Genomic DNA, 21,209 nt, shown 5'->3' on the forward strand with positions numbered 1-21,209 from the left:
ACACAAGGCTAAAGGAAAGTTGCAGTGCAGCGGAAGGACCAGGGTGAAGATAAAAAGAAACAGTGAGCAAAAGGCAGGAGGTCAGGAGTCACCCTTTGATTCACAGATCTGCTCCCTCCATCGCTCTTTATGTAGGCTAATCTCTTCCATCTCACCTCCCTGAGCTGACCGGCTCACTTAGCCTCATTTAACCAGCTAATGGCTGGTAATAAATCAGCGCCACGCTGCTCTCACCTCTAATCTGTGGTAGCCTGTTTGACTCTGCACACTCCCTCAGATATATGACTCAGGCCACTCTGGCTTCTAGAGCAAGGCAGCTACAGTAGGTAGAAAACCTCTGTTAAGAGTATGAGCCAGACAGGAAGCAGAAAACACGATCAGGTAGATAAAACTAAAGGATGAAGACTTAGATTACTTATTTTATGTTTCCTGGCTGGAGTTCATGACTTTTCATCGCACATTTTTGTCCAGTTTCTTGATCTTGTCCTTTGACACATAGTTTATATGTTTCATTTATAGAAACATAAACAAGCAGATATCATGATATCTAGTGTTTGTACTGATATCAAAATGCTAAAGTTTACCAAGTAAAAAGAAAGAAAGAAAGAAAATCTGATACCAACTGAATCATTTTGGACATTTTGAAACAGACCCCACAAAAGAAGCCCAAAACTCACATTTAGGATGTGTAAAAAAAAGTTTAGTTTGCTAACCTAACTAGCTAGTGAATAGCTAGCTATTTGCCTCAGTTAGCTTGCTAACTATTGTTTGAAAACACCTACAACCCATCTAACCAATAACCAGTAACCTTTTATGGTCAGTTATCTGATAATGTAAACATAGAAAGATGAAGTGTGCCTCTCATAGAATGATTTGTAATAAGTTACACATTTCAGTGAAACTTTCATGTTGACAGAACGAGTTGGATGTGATGATGAGATGTCCTTCCTTCCACTGGCTTCCTGGATTAAACTGTGCCAAAGTGAACTGCTGGCCTCGCTCCCACGCCTGGACTCCTCATAATACCCAGAGTTCACAGCCAGTCTTCAGCGTAGATAGCTTGTAACCTAGATCCTAATGCTACCAGGCTGTTGGTTCAGTGTTAGCATTTACCACGAGCCGCCCGGCTCAGAGACCACCGGTGATTAAAAAGGCTTTTAGAAAGGTCAGGTTTAGCAGGTCTACGGCTGGAAGCACACAAAGGCCAGTGTTGAAACATCATGCTAGACAGCTGTGTATGCAAGACCTTGACTGTGTTACAGTAAGCACATTGTGCGTGTGTGTGTGTGTGTGTGTGTATGTGTGTGTTTGTTAGAAGCAGACAGCACACGGACAGAGCATGTTCCCCTGCGTGCCCCTCTGTAAGCCCCTCAGCCAGTCAAACTTATCCATGTTTACACACACACACACACACACACACACACACACACACACACACACACACACACTTCCTCAAGAGGATATCAGAGGCCTTATAGGGGTCAAAAACTCTGTTGTGTGTCTTGTGTCCAGCCTTGAGCTTTTCTGCCTGATTCCTGTGAGGCGCAGTCAGCAGCTCCCATACAGTGACCCTAACCCAGCAGCGGAAATCAGGCGACCCTGAGCACCAGCTCCCTCTCTGTTCTCTCCATTTGCCTTCATTCCAAGTTGAACTCTTCCCTCAAAAAAACATCTCTGTCCTCCTCCACATCCTTTTTTAGATGTGAAGCACCTCCTGGAGCTGGCGTGTAAGCACACTCACAAACTCACATGCTCATGTTTAGCAGGCTGGAGATCATCACCGAGGAAGCCTGTGTTAGATCCGCAGATGCAGACATGTTGATGTTGCAGCCAAGAAAAAGAAAAGGCTGATGCAATCTTAACACTTATGCCACCCTGAGCCCATGTTGTTGACTAATATGAGAGAATTACCTAGAACATGTATGTCCTGAAAAATGAATGTAGTCCTTAGCAGTATTAGTAGGTGCAGAGATGATCAGTAGTTCAGTGGAGATGACCAACCTCTGAGATAAACACCTGTGTGAAAACCTTGATTTCAAATGATCAAAAGATTTACGTTTCATCTTGTTGCTGTAAAACACTACACGTTAGCTTTGGGTAATTGGGTAAATAAACTAATCTCTACTAAATCTGCAAGTCAAAACTGCTGCTGCTTATTTTCCATGTGGAGAGGTGGCTCTGGTTTGAAACGTCTTCAGCTGGGTGTGGATTTGGTCGCTTCAACATCGATTACACCGCGAGTCCTGGTTTTCAGATCATCCTACATCAGAGCTACACTCCCTCTATCTCTGTCCACATGCTGTCCACACACCCCGCCCCTCTCCCCACTTGGATGTCATGGTGGCAGGAAACTGAGGAGATGTACAGGCCATATGAACAGATCAGAGCCATATGGCGGGGTTGTCAGCAGACACATATGAAACATATGGCTGCTGGTGCTGGCCTGTCAGCTATTAAGCCTGTTCTATCAGTCCCTCTAATCTTACTGACCGCTTCACCGCACCAGTCGCATCCGCACGCGTTTGATGAGTGTATTAATGCACATTTGCGCATACAAAAATATATACATGATAAAAGGCAGAACCTGTGAGAGGAAAAGTTTTTTCTCTCACAAGAGTGTGCAATCAATTGTGATCTTTCTTCCCAATTTTGAAATGTACTGTAGAGAATATCCAGACTCAGACCAGCCTATCTATTTGCACCATTCAAAAAACAATATTAAAACACATCTCACCACCCCCTGCTCATGTGTTACAGTAATCAGTAACATCTGACATCTTTTAGTACACCAGGCCGGGCAGTGAGATAAAGTCCATTTTTCATCTCGGCTTTTGCTTTATTTCATTTCCTGGCGCTTGCACTGTTGTAAAAAAAAAAAAAAAAAAATCATTCTATGGCACTGACCCTTCCCTGCTTATACAGAGAAGCATGATTACTGTAATGTTTACTGGTAATGTTGATGACCCAGGAAGTCAGCTTTCCCCTACTCTTTCAATCACAAAGACAGGAGAATCAGCTAAATTACTAAAATCCCAGGAAACATGACACTTCCATGACACTTAAATCACATGAATGAGCCACAACGTGAGACAGACAAATGAAAAGAATGAGGGACACACTGTACCCAGTTAACATCCGAGTTGAAAGAAGTTAGTGCAGCTTACCATGAGCTGTATTCCAGTTCTTGGTAAAGTGAAGGAAACTGTTCACTAATTAAGTCTTTGCACACCAGAAGGTCAAGAAGGGTAAACAAGGCAATCAGGACGCACATCGCCCATGACATCACCTTCTACTTCCTCTCCAAAGCTGCTAAACAGGAAGTTCACCAATTACAATAAGGGCAGCTCTCTCGCTCCCCTTCATATTCAACATCCCTCATGTTGGTACCGACGGCTCACATCATTGTCTGCACTTGACTGTTTTTTTACTGTTCTTTATTCTCCTGCGTGTTGTCATCACACACTCCACTGCAGCTCCTGTAATCCCATTTGGAGAAGGTATCCATGACACAGGGCTGATCCATATACATGCACATGACACATGACTGCACACACCTACATGTATAAATAACAACCAGGGGGAAGGGGTTGGTCGCTGATTAAGGGGGGATAAAGAAAATAGCAGGATGCTGAGGAAAGAAGAACGTTTAAGAGGAAAAAAATGAGGTGGAGGAGGAGTAGAGCCTCGGGTACTGAGATGAACTTGGTTCTCAGAGGCGTGTGTGCACACTCAGCTTCTCTTGCCTGATGCGACGCAGAGATCTCTAATCCAATTACAGTTCAGACCAGCCTAGCGGCCTAGCCTCAGCCACCAAGGACAAACCTAGCTAGCTTACACCAATGCCAGCAGCCCACAAGCTCTGCACAGATTTAGCAGCTCACCACTCAGCTGAAGCCTCTGGCTACATCTTAGTGGAAAAAATAAATAAAATCACCCAGAATTAAAGGCTTCCTCCTCCAAGACAAATTAAGGTCTCTTATCTTTGAGGCGGAATGAGGGCCTAATGTTCTGCTGGGCAAACACTCGGATCTTTGTTTTAAGGTTTTGGGAATCAATTCAATGGATACAGGGTCTAGACAGGGTATTCAATGCATTTTTATTTCTCTTTTTTCTTCTGTTGGCTTTCTCCCGTTTCAGACCTGCACGAGGCTCATCATTTCTCTCTCTCTCTCTCTCTCTCTGTCACTGGCAGCCTGGGCCCCTGCTGTTAAATCTCCCTCTCTGTCCTCTATTGCAAACCTCTGCTGTTTCTAATCTAGCTCTGTGACCCACGTAGCCGCCTCCCATTTATCTCCATACCTCACCTATCGCCTCTGTGCCTCTATCGTTTCCCTCCTTCCCTCACGCTTTACCCACAGTTTCTGTATTCTCCCGCTGCTCCTCCTCCTTCTTATCAGCTGCCCTCTCCTCTTCTGTCCCCTCTCTCTTTTTCTCTGGTGCTCCCAGGACCCCACCTTCCCATTTTTTTTTCTCTACAAGTCACATCCCAGCTGTTCATGTTTTTGGCTAAGTCAAGGAAGTTTTGTGGTTGGTCTCTTTTGTTTCTAAGTTAAGCCGGACAGTGGATGACGGTGGAAAGTCGGACGTTTATGTGATCAGGTTTTGGTTCTAACACTGCCAGTGGCATATGATAGTGGCCAGCCTTGCCTGAAATAAAAAGAGCCTGCATTACAACTATTTAGAGATTCGAGAAAAAAAAGCCACAGAAAAAAAGAAGAAAAAAAAAAAAGCACAAAAAACATTTTTACAACTCAAAGGAGATGTGAGAAGGAATCTTTGCATAGCCCGTCAGACCCAAAGCCGATGTTAGTCCAATAATCACCTGGACACAAATTGCATCAAGCTGAACTTGTTTAAGGTTGGGTATTGAATAGCTGGACTTGTATCAATAGCTCAAAGACACCACGTTGTGACTCTGTAGACACAGAGTAATGAGGCCTGTTTACTAATAATGATAATGATAATGTGCCACTCTATTTGGCATTACTGCCACATTTATATCAAAACAATCAGAAGATGACCTCTCATAATGAGATTGAGTAAAATGACATACAAATGTTGTTGTCGTCTGATTATTTAGAAAATGCAAGTGGAACCTTAAGATGTCATAAAAACAACCATGTAAATTGACAGGTTAAACATGCTTCTCCTCAAAAGAAGAAAGGCATCATTAGATGTCATTAATAGCATAAACTGAATCTAAAAAACTGCATCCTGTCCGAAAAAACCCCAAAACTAAACGCATTCAACTGCTCTGCAGGGTGTCCCGTGTGGGTGGATGGCAACAACAACCCTAAATCCTGCTGCAGGGGGTTCAACTTATTTTAGCTGATCTTAAGACAGCTCTAGCCGCCGGCGGTCCATGACTATGATACTCTCTGACAGGACAGTGACTGCTCCCAGGCCTGTGGCAGCCAGTCCTGCTTCTGGAGGAGGCGCTGAAGTCCAGGATCTGTGTGACAATGTTGGCCTGAAATTAAATAACGTATCCTGTTTGGACCAAAAACAAAAAAAAAGAAAAGGAGCGATAGAGAGTGAGAGAGCAGCTGATTAGTCATGACTGTTCCTGCCCTCTGTCACTCTTTTCTCTTCCTCTGTCCCTCTCTCTCTCTCTATCCATCCGATGGCAGTGCCAGTTGTGTGTACTGGGCAGGGCTGCCCAGAGCGTTACGAAAGAGTAAACACAGTCACAGCATGGTGCCACTCTCCTGCCAAGTGAAATAGAGGCAACACAGACACACACACTGACACCCAGGGCCATGCCAGGAGCAACACAACAGTGTGGCACAAATGAGCAGAACACCGTCAAAGTAAAAGCCGTAACAAAATGAATGTGGGGATCAATATATTTCCAAATATATGGTCACATTATATAAGAAAAGGAGGTCTACTGCGCATACTGGTGGTTACCACATCATATGTATCAAAGGCTGCTGGTGAAATGTCAGCAATCTGTGCGGTTGACACTGTGAAATGCAGCCCGCTCAGGCTTTTGAACAGGTCAGGACCCATTCGAGTGGGTGGAGGAGCTTCACAAGCACAGCCAGCTCCAGGTATTGAGTTGGGTTGCATTTGCAGCCTCTTGATCCATCACAGTATTAGGTTGCACCATACTCACACAGCATGTACTGTCTTCAGGCTTTTGAAACCTCATCTTCACTCAAACATTTGGTTAAAAAAATGTAAAAAAGGACAAAAACACCACACCGAGTTTCCATCTCTGGTGTTGAGGACAGTGCTTAATACAGCCGTGCGTGCGTTTGGATTCTCCAATTGTCAACTTTTGCATATTCAGTGAAAGGCAAACTGCCGAGTCATTCTGGTATCACGTTCATTTCTGGGCCTCTCCCTGTCCCTGCCTCAAGAGAATGGGAAAGGAGGACAAGGAAGTAGAGAAGCATCTCAGGAGACAAACCTGAGAGTACATGAGTATTTACTCAAGAGTGTGTCTATGTATGTGTGTGTTTTTGTACCCAGGCTATTTGCCTCCTCAAAAGGCATTCAATAGGGCCTTTATATCTCCCTCAATGTCCACTGATCTCCTTAAAACACTCCATGATACAGTATCGTGAATTCATGCCTGGGAAAGCTCGCTTACAATTCACTCAGAGCTTTTCTTTAGACTCCAGCTCCTTTAAAACTGCACTGCAAACACACCAAAGATTTGTTTTGTTATGTTATAAATGGACAGACAATAGTTCTTTCTGTGTTGACTGCAAACACTTCCACTTAGTGCTGTGCCAGAGCTGCTAGTCGTGGTTGTTACCAGGTCAACTACTTGCTCTAAGTGTCATCTTCCTGTAACCCAAAGTCATCGACACCTCTGAACAGTGACAGCTGAGCTGTTACGGTGCGGCGACCGCCCGGCCCCTCACTTTTCGCTCTCTTGTGCTGCTGGAAAAGCGGGGGAATCAGCTACTGTTGCCCCAAAAATAACGATGCAGCCTTGATGAGCAGTGAACGCTGCCAAAAGTCAAAGAAGGGGGCTGATGTCAGAGAGGGGGGCAGAGGGCTTGTTTGTTTAGACTGTGCCCCTCCAGCTCTGCTTTGCTTTCCACTGTTTTCCTTCCTCTTTCCCTCGCCCAAAGACATATTAGGGCTTGATAGAGCTTGTGCGATATTACTCAGCATATAGGCTATCCTCCTACAGGTTCAGCTCCTAATATGCAGCTAACACCCCTCTAGCTTTTGTTTGTTAAACATCTCTCGCAGAGGGCTGTGGCTGCCCTGGGCCTGTTCAACGTTGCCTTGCTCTCTGCGGCTCAACAGTCCAACTCAGGCAGCAGCCAAGCACGCAAACGTCTCTGCACATCAGTGTCCCGAAGGAGAGGAGCAGAGAGAGAGAGAGAGAGAGAGAGAGAGAGAGAGAGAGAGAGAGAGAGAGAGAAATAGAGAGCAAATGGGGGAGAGAATCAAAACGAGAGCAAGACAGATAGAGGAGGAGAGACGAACTGAGTCAGGGGGTGAAGGACAGAGTGAGTTGGAGGGTTGAAAGTGACTTAAGTGCCCTTTCCGGGGAGTAAACAAACCAACTAGTCTTCTTGTCATCCAGCCAATCCCTCAGCACGGCAGCACATCATGGTAGAATAGCCTGAAGCCTGCCGCTGAGCCCCAAGGCCACACGGCTCCATCAAAGCATGGGTGGAGTTTATCTCAGCTCCAACTGGAAACCAAGGCATGTAAACCAATGATGAAAACATATTAATCCATGTACAATTGATTGCAACCCATTAGAAATGCTCAGATTTAGACTTTTTGTTTTTGTTGTGAGGCAATGTTAGAAGCCCTAGTTTTTGTTTTGGTGGTGAATTGCACTGTATTATGGGATATTCCTAACATTTTCTCCCCTTGTATGTAAATGGGGGTGGACAAATTATTTCACTGTATACAGTTCTTCAGAATCCACTATCCACTAGGTACAGCAGCGTTAACAAAGTGGACTATATTACATTGCACAGGGGTTCACTTAGTCATCTGGTCTATAAAATATAGTTTCAGAAATCACAAGGTAACATCTTTAAATTTCAACTTTTCTTTCACCAACAGTCCAAATATACAGTATTCAGTTTATTATCACGTAAGGCAAAGAAATGCAACAAATCCTCAGTTTTGAGCAGCTAGAACCAGCATAGAAATGACTATGATCGATTTATCAATTACACAGAAAAATCTCTCATCAATTTTCTGTGGATTGACGGGTAGATTGATGGACTAATTGAGCTCTAGAGAAGAATCCTTGTCTTGGCTTTACAGAAGACAAAAGCTCAGGCTCACAGCCAGCTGGATTCCAGTTTGATAACGACCTCAGCTCCAGCACCGACATATACTATAAGTCCTTTACTGACTGAATGACTGGAAACTTAAAACTGTTAATGAATAAGTTATGCACCTAACACCGTCAGTCAAAGGATGTCACTTTTGCAACACAACCGATGTGAACCACGGGGTCATTTTTCTCAGGGTCGGGTGCCGTGGAGAACCGAAGCGTGTCGAGACACTGGGCTAACTGCCACTCACAACACGAGGCGAGTTTGTAAAACCAAACCACATTACTGTCCAGTTAAAGGTTTGGCTGGCTTAAAATGGTCTTAAAAATCTTGGCCGGGCTGCATTGGGTGTGTAAGTCGTAAAGCAACTTTAGAGCCAGACACAATGAATTGATTGTTAATAGAGAGGGATTCTCACTGTAGGCTCTGACACGCAGAAAGCCAACAGAAGCTCTCTTTGCTGTCACAGTAACAATCGAGTTAACAGTTCCTTCCCAGGCGGACACTGAGACCGTCTGGTGAGCTGACTTCCGCACAGCCCTCAGGTCAGCCCTGATAAATAAACACTGAAGCAGAGGAGCACTGTGGAGGATCGCAGAGCTAGAAATAAAGACAGCAAAGTCAAACTCCACCCTTGTCTAGACCAAGCAACACGATGACAGTGCGGGTTAGTTTCTATTCTCGAGCAGGTGACTGCTTTGAGATGATGTCTGCTCGTCTGTCACAGCCTATTATCAGCCCTGCATCTGCGGTGCGAGCAGCGGAAGCAGCCACCTGGGCTGAGACTGTGTAAAGTAGTGTGTGTGTGTGTGTGTGTGTGTGTGTGTGTGTGTGTGTGTGTGTGGTGGTGGTGGAGATGGAAATAAGGCACTGGGGTTGTATGAGGACAGGGTTGCAATGTGCAAAATCCCCATTGGGAAGATCTACACACACACACACACACACACACACACACACACACACACACACACACACACACACAAGTCAAACACATAAGAGGGATGTTATTCAAACACCGACTCAGAGTGAAACTACAATCAACATCAGCCAAATGCTACCACACAGTCTCTCAGGACCGCATGCAGAGATCAGTTGATATGTAAATAAGGCAATAGGAGATTTGTAAGACTGATGTGCTGACATTTCTGGGTATATTTCTTAAAGTCTGTTTGAAAGACATAAGTTTTGTGGTCCATTTCACTGGATTAAGGTGGTTTGGAATCTTCTTTAGGAGAGACAGTGTACTTCGTATCAGATATGATGTAGCTAAGTGTTTTCACCCCACAGTAAATTCATATTTGAAAGGTTATGACAAATCTCAACATGCAAACACAGGAGCCTTCTGCATAATTCAACAAAACTCCATTTTAAATGTTTCATCCATGTACCTGACAATTCCCTTTTTTCTCCCACTGGAGTTTGATACGTTGAGTGCCACTAAACAATACAACACTCTTCAGCCTCATCAGCTGTTCGGAGACAACACCAGCCAGAGCAGAACGCATCACTGCTACAGTCACGAACAAAATCTGCACTAACCTGCACTATAGTTGCTGAATCAATCACAAATTGATCCAAAATCCAAAATTACACAACAACAGAATTGAAACTGGGACAGTTGAGGTTTAGTTTCGCAGCACTTTCTGTATCTCGCAGCTCATTTATTTCACGAAGCCAAGCTTTTCATGATTTGATGACTGAAGTGGAAAGTTTCACGGCCATATAATAGTTAACAATGGCCAATCACCTTACATGGAAAATATCAACGGCACTGTTATCACAGGAACCATAACTGCCAGATACCCACCCACCCACTTCACTACTATTAATATGATCAAACACTGTAAGAGAAAACGATCTCAGGCCATTTAGATTGTTAGGGTTGAAACTGAGAAGTGGTCTCTATAAATCCCTGAGGTGCTGCCTCCATGCTTTTGAACTTCAAATACAGAATTATGCTATACTCCTATTTACATGATAGCTGTCTAACTGCTGGAGCATGAGAAACTTGAGACTTTCGAACAGGGTTGTGGGCCATGAAACGTTACAGAAAATGCACCACAAACAAGGTGAGAAGAATCACACCAGTAAAATGCTCCTGTGAGACACCAAAACACACTTGTTTTTTGGACATGAGCCACGGCGGTAAGGCAGTAAGTTGCAAATACACAGACGTCTCTCACGGTAGGGGAAATTCAGCCGGTTCTTGTGAATTCCCCTTTCTTCTATCTTCCATCAGCTGACACTGTCTCCACTCTTGTTTTTAATTTTTGACAATTGTAGCTGACAGGTCAACCAGCAAAGTAGCTCAAAAAAGGAGAAATGATTACAGAGACATAGGATGAGCAGCTAAACTCCAGCAGTGTGCAGCGCCTGGACCGAGTTACCCAAAAATATATAATTCTGCATGGATATGACACCTATATTTCAGCACCCATGATAGAACAATGCTTTATTGATACCTTACTTAAAGGATGGTAAACATTTTTTCTCTAGAAAAACCCTTTGATTTCTTTTGCATTGCAAGCCAAACTTAGCAAACATCAGTGTTTAATATTGTCTACAAAAACTACGATTAAATAGCCTTAAATGGACAAAGTTGTAATATAAATCACAGCTGAAACCATTAGTGAATAGATGTATTACCATATTAAAAATTGATTGATCATAATCTTTCAAGCAAAAGTGCCACACATTTGCTGGTTCCAGCTTCTTAGATGTAAAGATTTGCTACTTTTCTTTGTCTTATATTATGGAAATTTAATGGCTCAGTACCATGGGAAATTGTGATGGGCATTTCAAAGACTAAATGGAGATAAATAATTACCAGATTTCCTGATGATGAAACTGTCACTCTGTGTAGTAGTCATATCATTAGTTGCAGCACTAAAACCAAGACAATATCTGATCAAAGAATACGTACACAAGACTGTGAATGTGACAAGAATTCAAAGCCAACTATCTGTACTTGACAGTTTACAATACTCGTTGCTATGGACACATTTCAGCTGGTACTCAAAAAGTTTTGAGGTTCAATACCAGTCTTAGTTATACTTTTTTCTAAGAAAAACAACAAAGAATGTCAAGAACAAGAACCTGACAAAAACATCATGCCTAAAAATTGTTATCCACAAAATAAAAGATGGATACAAGAAGCAGGGCCCTCATTACTGGAATCTTTTATACTATTACTTGCATTACTCCGAAGTTGCAGAATAATGATACACTCTTCCTATATAGCATTTAGTCACAGGTGATGCAGTGCGAGCTAAGTGTACATTAAATCTGACTCAGGTTGGGCAGCCTAAAGCAGCACTACACTTAGCCACTGTAGTTTCCATTCTCTCGCTCCTCGCTCAGCATTACCAATCCATCACTCAAAAGCAAGGGGATTAAACATCTGTCAAAGCCTGCTCATTTCACCCAGCAGGAAGAGACGCATTTAGGCGCCGGCGCATCTCCCTGGCGATTTAGCGTCCTGTCTGATGCTGAGTCTGGACAGATGAGGTCATTCAGCTCTGAAATAATGCTCTCTGTCCAAAATAAATACACAGTGGAGAGACAGACCGCGTGTAGTGCTGTAACACATTTTGGCTTTGTTATTCAGCAAGGTGATACACGCTAATACCAAGAGGTGTTATCTGTAGTCTCCTGCAGAAAGCACAGAGAAGATGTCTATTGTTGTGTGTAAGCTCCCATATCACTGTCTCTAGATCTCCTTCTGTCCACCATTAGTAGGCCATCATGGGCTTGTCATCTGCTACCGACCCCCATGTGAGAGCTTCATCCATCTTATTAACTACACCACCCCTTCCCCCCACTTGCTAATTTTTTCTATTTTTCTCTCTAACCAACCATTCATATCCCCTCCCTCCATCCTTCCTTCCTTTTCCGTCACTGGTCATATTGTATCCCATTCTTCTATCCCTTTAGATCACCCTGCCTTTCCCTCATTAGTCTTTCCTCTCTCAATCATCAGGCTCCATCCTATTCCTCTCTCTGCATCTGCACGCTTCTCCCCAAATCAGCTGCTTTCGCCATGCCATCTCTTTCTTCCATCATCCATGAGCTCTCTCTCTCTCTCTCTCTCTCTCTCTCGCTTTTCTCTCCTCTTTTCCTCCTTCCACCAGTCCTGGCTGTGGCGTCCTTCACCCTGGGTCTGTATTCAGAGTGATTACACGCTTGGTTAACTCATTCATGGCCTCCACTCCGTCGCACACTGGACGCATGCCTGTTCGCTCCCAATGCATTCAGCTCACATACCCACCTTACCCATATATACACAGTAGACGACGTGCTCTTATAACATGCAGGTAAACACAAACTCTCGGCACGCCCAAATGCCATCAGTGGGTATAAAGCACAACAGTTTAATAGACAAACCTGACATTAATGACACACTGGAGGTACCCTACTTTGCTTGACATGAATAAACATGACTTTTTTTTCTCTGTCATTCCATAAAAAAAAGATAATTAAAACTTAAATTTAAAAATTAAAACAATTTTCCTAAGACGGTGAATGTGAATTAATATCAACTACATTAAGTAACAATCATGATAATCCCAGCTGTTAGCAAGCACAGGCAGGCAGCGGCCTCCTCTTTTACTCATACATGGTTCTTCACTTTCCTCACCTCCTCTAACACCAAGACGTAACTGGGTGTTGCTCTTGAATTCCTAACAGATCACTGAGCAAACCAGTTTTTGTCTGACAGCACCAACTGTCGGGGCGAAGAAATTATTATTATTATTTCATGTCAGTGACTCAGAGAAAATGGAAAAGGAGGTTGAGATCTATTAATCACATTTACAATTGAGAGAACTGATGCAACTTGAGACAAGTCAATGCAAGAACCAGTTTGCAAAACCAGGAAAACAAGTGTCAGCAGGAGGGGAAAAAACATGAGGAAAATAAAAACTAAAATAAAAACAAGAGAGCAGTCAGAGGCAACATGTCTCACAAAACTGCAGAATTCTCTTATTTTATGCATAGAAAAACTGCATGAAATACCAAAAACACACTAAATTTTTTTCAGGGACATTTAAATATCTATATTATAAAGATTAGATGGTATTTGAAGGAAAAGGGTGCTTTGTAAAAATGGTGGAACATCTGTGAGGATAAAGATGAGCAAGACCAAGTGTTGAACCAAACACTCGAAGGTTTTCATGCTTTGCACTTCAGTAACTATGAGTGAGAAACTAATCAACCTTCACTGAAGTTTGTGAAGTAGTTTCTCGAACATCCTGCTATTCAGAAAGACAAGCCAGTGGGACCAAATACAGAACCTCCGTGGCAGAGGTAACATTTAGTAATCAGTGGTGGCAGCTGGCTGGTATTCTGGTTGAGGGGGGTAAGCAAGGGGCTACTTTGCTATCTCTCAGCCAAAATGTCACAATGTGAAGAAACACCCCTGAAAACAGGCCTCCACCCTTCCTCAACCCTGATCTGCTTGTAAAGTGCTACCTGATAAGCAGTCAAGAAAAAAAAAAAAAAAAGAATAACCTCACAGAGGCACACCTTACTGTGCAAGTCCAAACCTTGTGTGATGCCAAAGACCTGTGGTTGTCCTCTTTGGAAAGATATCTGAACCCACAGTCACAGAATGAAATTAAAGCTTAGCTATGTGCATGAAAACACACCTTGGACTGTGACTTCAGTCAGTCCCTCCTTCCTTATAGTCAAATATGACTTACGTTCTGAACAGACACTCTAGTGCCTTTAACTTTGCATAGCAAATAGGTAAGTAAATGCAAGATAACATATGTCAGTTCTTTGATAGCAGACTGGGCTAGTAGGCTTTGGGATACTACTCTGTCATGTACACTGATGTCATAGCTTAATCCTGAATACAATGATCCTATATAACCTTTATAGCAGGTGTCATACTGAGACATCCATCTTATCCATTAGTACTGACCACCAAACTCATGGCGTGGACAATACCAAGCTAAAAATAAAGTGACAAAACAGAATCATAAGCTTCTGCCAGGTGTCACGTGTTACATCAAGGCGAGATTTTCACAAAGCTTATCAATCACCTTAAACTGGGTTTAAGGTGGAAACCTTGGGTTTCTGTTAAATTACACGCTGCAGTCATCCAACATCTGCATAATGTTTGCTGGGTATCCATCTCACAGGTATAACAGGTCTACTCTCCATCAGTGAGCTCACTGACACCGGAGCCTCTGCGTGTCCTAAAGGTGGCACATTAGGTAGGGTTAGCATTACTGCTAACGGTAGTCCCGCAGACCGGCGCACCTTGCACAGGAAATAAACTAAAACCGGGCACAGCCGCGTTAGCCAGACTGACAGGCAGCTAACGTTAGCTCATTTGCTGTGTTCACCATTCCTATAAATAAACTCCCTGTACAGAGATATTCCCACTACCTAATCTGGGCACTACCATCGTTGGATAGTTAGCTGCAGGACATAGAGATGCCCAAAAATACCACCTGGCCCTGGGTAACATTAGGTCGGTTTACCGTTGCAGGATGAGACCGTTGCCAGTTTTGCTACCAAGCTAGCATCGCAGAGCTAAGCTACGCTGGCAACATGCTACCTGCTTAGAGCCAGCTTAACGCGTTAAAGTGGAAAATGCACAGTGTTCAGCACGACAGTGCACCTGTCTAATGCTGACCCTGGCGGTGTCAGCCACTGAGCGGTGGATTTGCAGCCAGCATCAGAAAGACTGCGCAGTTGACCTGTCAGAGGAGAGCAAGCTAGCTCGGCAAGTTAGCTGTCTGTACTCACCCCATTAACCAGTCCATGGTGCTGTTTGTAGCTAGCTTAGCTAACGTTAGCTGGCAGGGGATAAATCCACCAGGAGCTGGAGGCGACCCCCTAGTCTATCCAGCCACCACCCTCGCTGCCCTGGCTGCCTGGCCCCTGAGTCCCGTCGCTGTCCCCGGGGCCCGCGTCTCTCCCAGTTGCTTGATCCCGGGCGGTGAAATACAAACAGCGCTTAAACTTTGAGCGATTGTCCTTGTTTTGATCCCCAGCTAGCTCGGATCATGAAGTGGCAGGAACACAGTCAGATCAGTCTGTTAGCTGGTAGCGGGAACGCAGCATTGAGTGACTTTGAGCACGGAGGCGAGCGGAGGAGAGCGGGGGCAGCGGTGTGGGTCCGCCCGGAGTCGCGGTGTCCGATGTGCAGTGGCGCCGAGTGAGGCTCGTCTGTTGGGGTGCCGCTGGTCAACCCTGTAACCTCTGTCATGAAGCCTTGTATGGCTACCGTGCTAGCTGACAGCCTGAACCTCCACTGGAGCTGCTGCTCTCTGAGCGAAGTCTAAATCGGAGTCCGGAAGTAAACACAGACCCGACCCACTCTGTCTCTCCTGTGCGTAACATGCGTGTCACGCAGGGCTACATGGAAGCAATGGGATATGTAGTTAGCAGTTCAAGTAAAAAGATAAACGTCAGTGTCAACGCCATATGTAGACATCCACAACCAAAACACTTTAATGAATATGATCACATCTGCTGTTGTCATGCAACCAAGTTTGATTGCAACACATTAGTCATATTAGTTAGGGGTTGATCAAATGTTTGTGAAATCCCACATGCATTCACCTAAAAATCCTTCAAATTAGACAAATCCAAGAAGGAAAAAAATATTTCATAACATGGCCACAATGAGTCAATAACTTATTATGAGGGCTCACAAATAGAAACTGCTTCATTTAAAGGGGACACAAGCCAAAACATTTGGAAACCTGTCATAAGAAAACCTTTCAAATAACTAAATAACCTAATAGCTTTGCTGTCACTCCTTTAATCTTTTTTTTAATAGAATGTTTGGTGGTGTTTGTATGAAAGGACAGCTCCCTCTGACTGATTATTGTTTTCACACATACCAATTTTGGTTTTGGTGCTAAAATTTGTGGGCAGCAGCTTCAGGGTACCAAACCCACAGAGGCCCGGGTTTACTGCATTTTCAGTGGGTGTTTGTAATTTGATTAGTTGCAAATGTTATAGGGATTTGCGCCATGTGTAAAAATCTAGTCTTCAGAGACTTATTGTTTGAGTTTACATAGTACAATAGGGAAACCTTTGGGCCAGGTGGTATCATCCCAGTACAGGAGTACTAGTTGATGAGAGGGGAGGTCAATAGAAGCCGTATGGCAAATTTATGACCCAGGGCCCAACAGTTATTTTAGCCTTCTTTAATTCCCACCATCCACACATAGAACAGAAATAACCCTTCAAACGAAACCCAGAGAAATGTCATTGGTGGCCATAAGTCTCAACAGAAAGGCAGTCATGTGCATCGACCCCTCTCTGTGAACCTGTGCAGGGACAGCAATTACAGTCACGAACAATATATCAGTGGCTAAATTATTATACCGTGTCAGCTATTGTTATACTTGTTCTCAGAAACTGACTGTCCTCAGCCAAAACTGTGTTTTATGTTCAACTAATTTGTTCTATTGCACAATTCCTCTAGTTAAATTGTGACCTGCCTGCCATTTTACTCTTCATTGACCCAGACAAGAGGACATTTGATCAGTTAAGGTAGATTAAAATTTCAGCGATCCAAAATCATGACACTTGATCTGCAGTCCGTGTACCTTCAGGTAGTTCATGTGCCTTGCTGTTTTTATGCCACTTGATCAGCCACAAAAAGAAGTAGTGCAACGAGTTGATTATTTGATAAAGAAAAGATTAATCACCAACTATTTTAATAAGCAGTTAATTGTTTATCGTATTTATTGAGCAAAACTGCTTCTCAAAAATGAGGATTTGCTTCTGTTCTGTATTACATCATTGTAAATTGAAAATGTTTAAGCTGTGGACTGTTGATTGAAGTAAACAGGACATTTGAAAACACCTTGAAGTGACCAGGTGACAAATTGTGATGGGCATTTTTCACTATTTTCTGACATTCTGTTGAGTAAGCAATGAGTCGAAAACATAATTGACAGGATAATCGATCATGGAAGTAGGTGTTAGTTGTGGCTTTACTGTTTTTTTTTTTTATAATTTAGAAAATACAAATTGTGATTTAATAACAATGCAGTGGTCTTCATCATTAGCCTTTTGTTTTACAGTTGGGGGTTCTATATCTAATCACATAACTCCTCATGTACCCCTGCCTTAACCTCAACCCTTGCTCATTCACTCTATACACAGTAGCTTTTAATAGCTCTATCCTGTCTTCCACTCCCTGCTCTTTTTCACCCATTTTCCTCTTTAAGAAAACCATCAATCAGGCAGATGCAGTTTGTGATGATGGGATTAATATGTATTGTGCCCTACAAAAATGACTGTTCCACTCCTGTCCGTCTCTCTCTGAGAGACCATTAGAGCAAGACATACTGTCGTCATCAACTCCCAAGATTCCTCTCTTCCTTCTTCATTTTCTGTCTCACCCTCTCTTTACTTCCTCCCCCTTTTCTTCCTCTTCCATGCTCCACTGTGCATCTCTAGGCTTCTATAAATAACACTAGCACACAGGCACGGAGAGGGCATTCAGAATAGGAGCCCTGTTAACAGGAGGCAGAGCCACATGATTGGCTCGTTGACACTCCAGCGCCCTGCTGTCCTCCAATCAGTTCACAGAGAGGCGGAGTTACAGTGATGATTGACATGAGGCTGACAGAGTGGTCAAACCTGGTGTAATGCCATTATCAGCCACACAGGGGCAGTGTGGGATGATTGTTGACACCAAACCTGTGCAGATACTACACTGACCTTTGGTCTGAGCTGTACAGTCACAGCCAATATTTATTGACAAAAGTGAAAGTAAAACACAGAAAAAGTCAGTTAGTGATGCAGCATTACCACTTCTGATACTAGTACTGACACCTAAACTCAGATCTGAGACCAGCTTTTTCCTCTTATTTCAGTTTGAAATCTGCACTTTATGTAGTGTGGAGCTGATTAGAATCATTCTCATATGTCTGAATTAACATCAGACTACAGTTAAACTACATACATGTTGAAATTATGTGGAGAACTTCCATACACACACAGATTTTTATTAGGCCTCTCAACAACTTACAAAATTGTGTTGTTACCATTTCATGCCAGCAATGTCTCAGAATCAATAATTAATGGATTGGTTTATCCAAATTGTAATCAATAAATTCTTAATAGATTCTTATTTAGCATCGACATTTCCACATCAACATTTCAGTTTCCCAAAAGATACAAATTGTTGTTAAAAAATCAAGACAAAAACAATCTTTAGTGTTCTTCACTGAAGACATTTTGACATGTGACAGCAGGAAACACTCAGGTGTAAATAAGAGAATTAATGATAGCTCAGGTCCATTTAGCATTTAGCTTCAGTTTCAGTGAAGGTATGATGCATGCTGGCTCTCTGTCAGAACTTACTGGAGCGCCCCACAAGAACCGAGCTATTGTTAATGTCATTAGTGACACCTGTGCTTTCCCTACAGACAGAATATGTGCTGTGAAGAGTTCTGTCTCCCCATCCTCATGAACTCTTCATGACACCCACACTTTACAATGCACTCCCATCAGCAAATTCATGACAGTGTTTGTGCATGTGCCTGTCATCCTGCAGTGACCTAAGATCCGTCCAGTGAACGATGTTTACCTCTCACAAGGATATAAACCCACAGTCTGTTGTCAGCACCGGTGCCAGAGATGAGCTCTGTGGGAAAACGAGCTGAGCTCTGTGGGAAAACGAGCTGAGCTCTGGTCAGGTGCTCGTCTGAGTTAGCCAAGGTCACTTCCTGAAATCCATCCGCTCATCAATACTGAGCCACCCAGGGGTCGATATGTTCCCATTTCACATCATCCCAGCCAGCGCAGTGCGTGAGACAGATCTGCATCCATTCATGCAGTACCATACCTAACCTGAGAGATACCAGCAGTGGATGCAATAAAAACAACTATGCAATCTGACAGCATTCTGTTAAAATGCCATCAGTGTCAAGCTTGTTGGGTTCAAATTTGGAGGAGATGGCAAGGAAGTTGATTGAACTGGACAATGTTTGTTGTGTTGTTATAGACTGTGTTTCATGTACAGAAGTTATGGGGAAAGCACAGTGTATTCCAAGAGACCACTATAACAGCATACACACATTAGGGAGAGTCAAAATGTCTGTTGTAAAATATAACACAGTCTCACATTATAAGCCTATTGTTGCAAGGCCATTGTCCTGAGTGCCCAAATATCCTCTGTGAAAAAGTCCGATAGAACAGAAGAGAAGTGTGTGACCTTTATCATGTGTACATGCATTACACACTGTATCTATCTGCAGTATGTTCACATGTATGACAGGTAATTATGTCCATCAAGCCACTATCTCTGTGCTCCAGTGTTTGTGTGGAGAGTGACTTGCAACCTGCTGAGTTAATGGCAGCATAGCTGTCACTGTGACACACACAGTCACTCACATACACTTCACACATCTGTTGTGTTATAAAGATAAGAAAAAAAGGCTTTTTCTTTATCTAACCCCAGATCAGAAAGAGATTAGACATAATATGAAAACAAAGTACACAACACACACACACACACACACACACACACACACACATACACCACATACCTATAGATCAGCTCAGTGCTGCCAGGGTGAGTGAGGTATTGGCTGCAGCGTGACTGATATGATTTATTCATAGCTGGCAGCGGTAACTCAAAAAGCCATTAGGAGGCATTAAAACGGAGACACCTCACATTACTCTTGCATGAATAATAAATGCTTAATAGATGCAGTGAGGAGTGTGTGCGTGTGTGTGTGTGTGTGTGTGTGTTTGTGTGTGTGTGTGTGTGTGTTTTTCAGTTTTACATAGATTGCACAACAACTAAAATTGATATTTGTCTTGTAGCTTTATAAGGACATTTTTTATGACCTCATAAAATTACAACTATGTTTTGATTGGAGGCATTTGCTTCCAAAATCTGATTAATGTTTGTTTCAAAAAGACACTGGATGGGATTTTTTTAAATATGAAAAAACACACATATCCTGAAAACAAAGCTCAAGATCAGCAATTACTTCATTGATAGTTAAGTCTAGATAATAATAATAATAATTATTATTATTATTATTATTATAAACTCACACTTAAACATCATGTCTATGGATTACTAACAGCTGAACTGTAGACACACAGTAGTTCTTCAAATATAAAACACAAAACCTTTTTATTAGTCAACTTTTAATTCATCCTGCTGAATGTTCTCAACAGGCACTTTGTAGACATTGTGTGTGTGTGTGTGTGTGTGTGTGTGTGTGTGTGTGTTGTCTCATAGACATGTTTACTGTTAACAGTCTGATATCATCACTGATTGGTTCATTTTCAGTTTATCAATAATGATCACATAATATAAGGTGTTGATAATGGCCACTTGCATGACTGGGTTTCATATTGTCGGCACCGCCAAGTCTGTCTGCCTGTGTGTTTCGATTCAGTATATAATGTGTGTGTGTGTGTGTGTGTGTGTGTGTGTGTGTGTGTATGTGTGTGTGTCTGTGTGTGTGTGTATGTGTGTGTGTTTGTGTCATTGCTGGCTCCACACTGACGGCTGATGTCTTGGTGTATGAGTCAGTCTTAGCCACATTACTCATGTCTGCAGACGTACCTGACTCCAGCAATCCAGTCATAGAAAGAAAGACAGAGGTGGAGGAAAGAAGGGGATGGGTTTGAAACTGCAGACTGAGGTTAAATTGGGTGTTGTTGTTATGAGGAAGGATGGGAAGCTGTGGGGTGAAAAGGAGAGAAGGGGGGCAACTGAGAGGAGGTGAAGCAGACTGAAGAAAAAGGGAGAAGTGAAACCAAAATGATTGGCTGACCACAGGCACTGAGAACCATTTGGGAGAAGAGGTGCAGCACATGGTGCACAGTCTTGCCTCTGGTGCATCAAACCCATACGAACCAGTCTACTGAACAGTTAAAGCATGCTGTTTTAATGCAGTCAATTTTCCGTGAACACAGTGATACCCCCCCCCCCACACACAC

The 21,209-nt window shown here is 43.0% G+C and overlaps 1 protein-coding gene across 1 annotated transcript in view; it reads right to left on the reverse strand.

The window, feature by feature from the left end:
- mob2a (MOB kinase activator 2a) overlaps window positions 1-15,537 on the reverse strand; it is a 62,279-nt gene extending 46,742 nt beyond the window's left edge. Inside the window, exon 1 of the mRNA XM_023415486.2 lies at window positions 15,024-15,537. Within this exon, the coding sequence (XP_023271254.1) occupies window positions 15,024-15,040 (17 nt within the window). The 5' untranslated portion in view covers window positions 15,041-15,537. The remainder of the gene's footprint in view (window positions 1-15,023) is intronic.
- Between the last annotated feature and the right edge of the window lie 5,672 nt (window positions 15,538-21,209).

The sequence above is a fragment of the Seriola lalandi genome, unplaced genomic scaffold (genome assembly GCF_002814215.2).
Source record: "Seriola lalandi dorsalis isolate HSWRI2012SDOR001 ecotype SW California unplaced genomic scaffold, Sedor1 jcf7180002054553, whole genome shotgun sequence".
In the NCBI taxonomy this organism is placed as follows: Eukaryota; Metazoa; Chordata; class Actinopteri; order Carangiformes; family Carangidae; genus Seriola; species Seriola lalandi.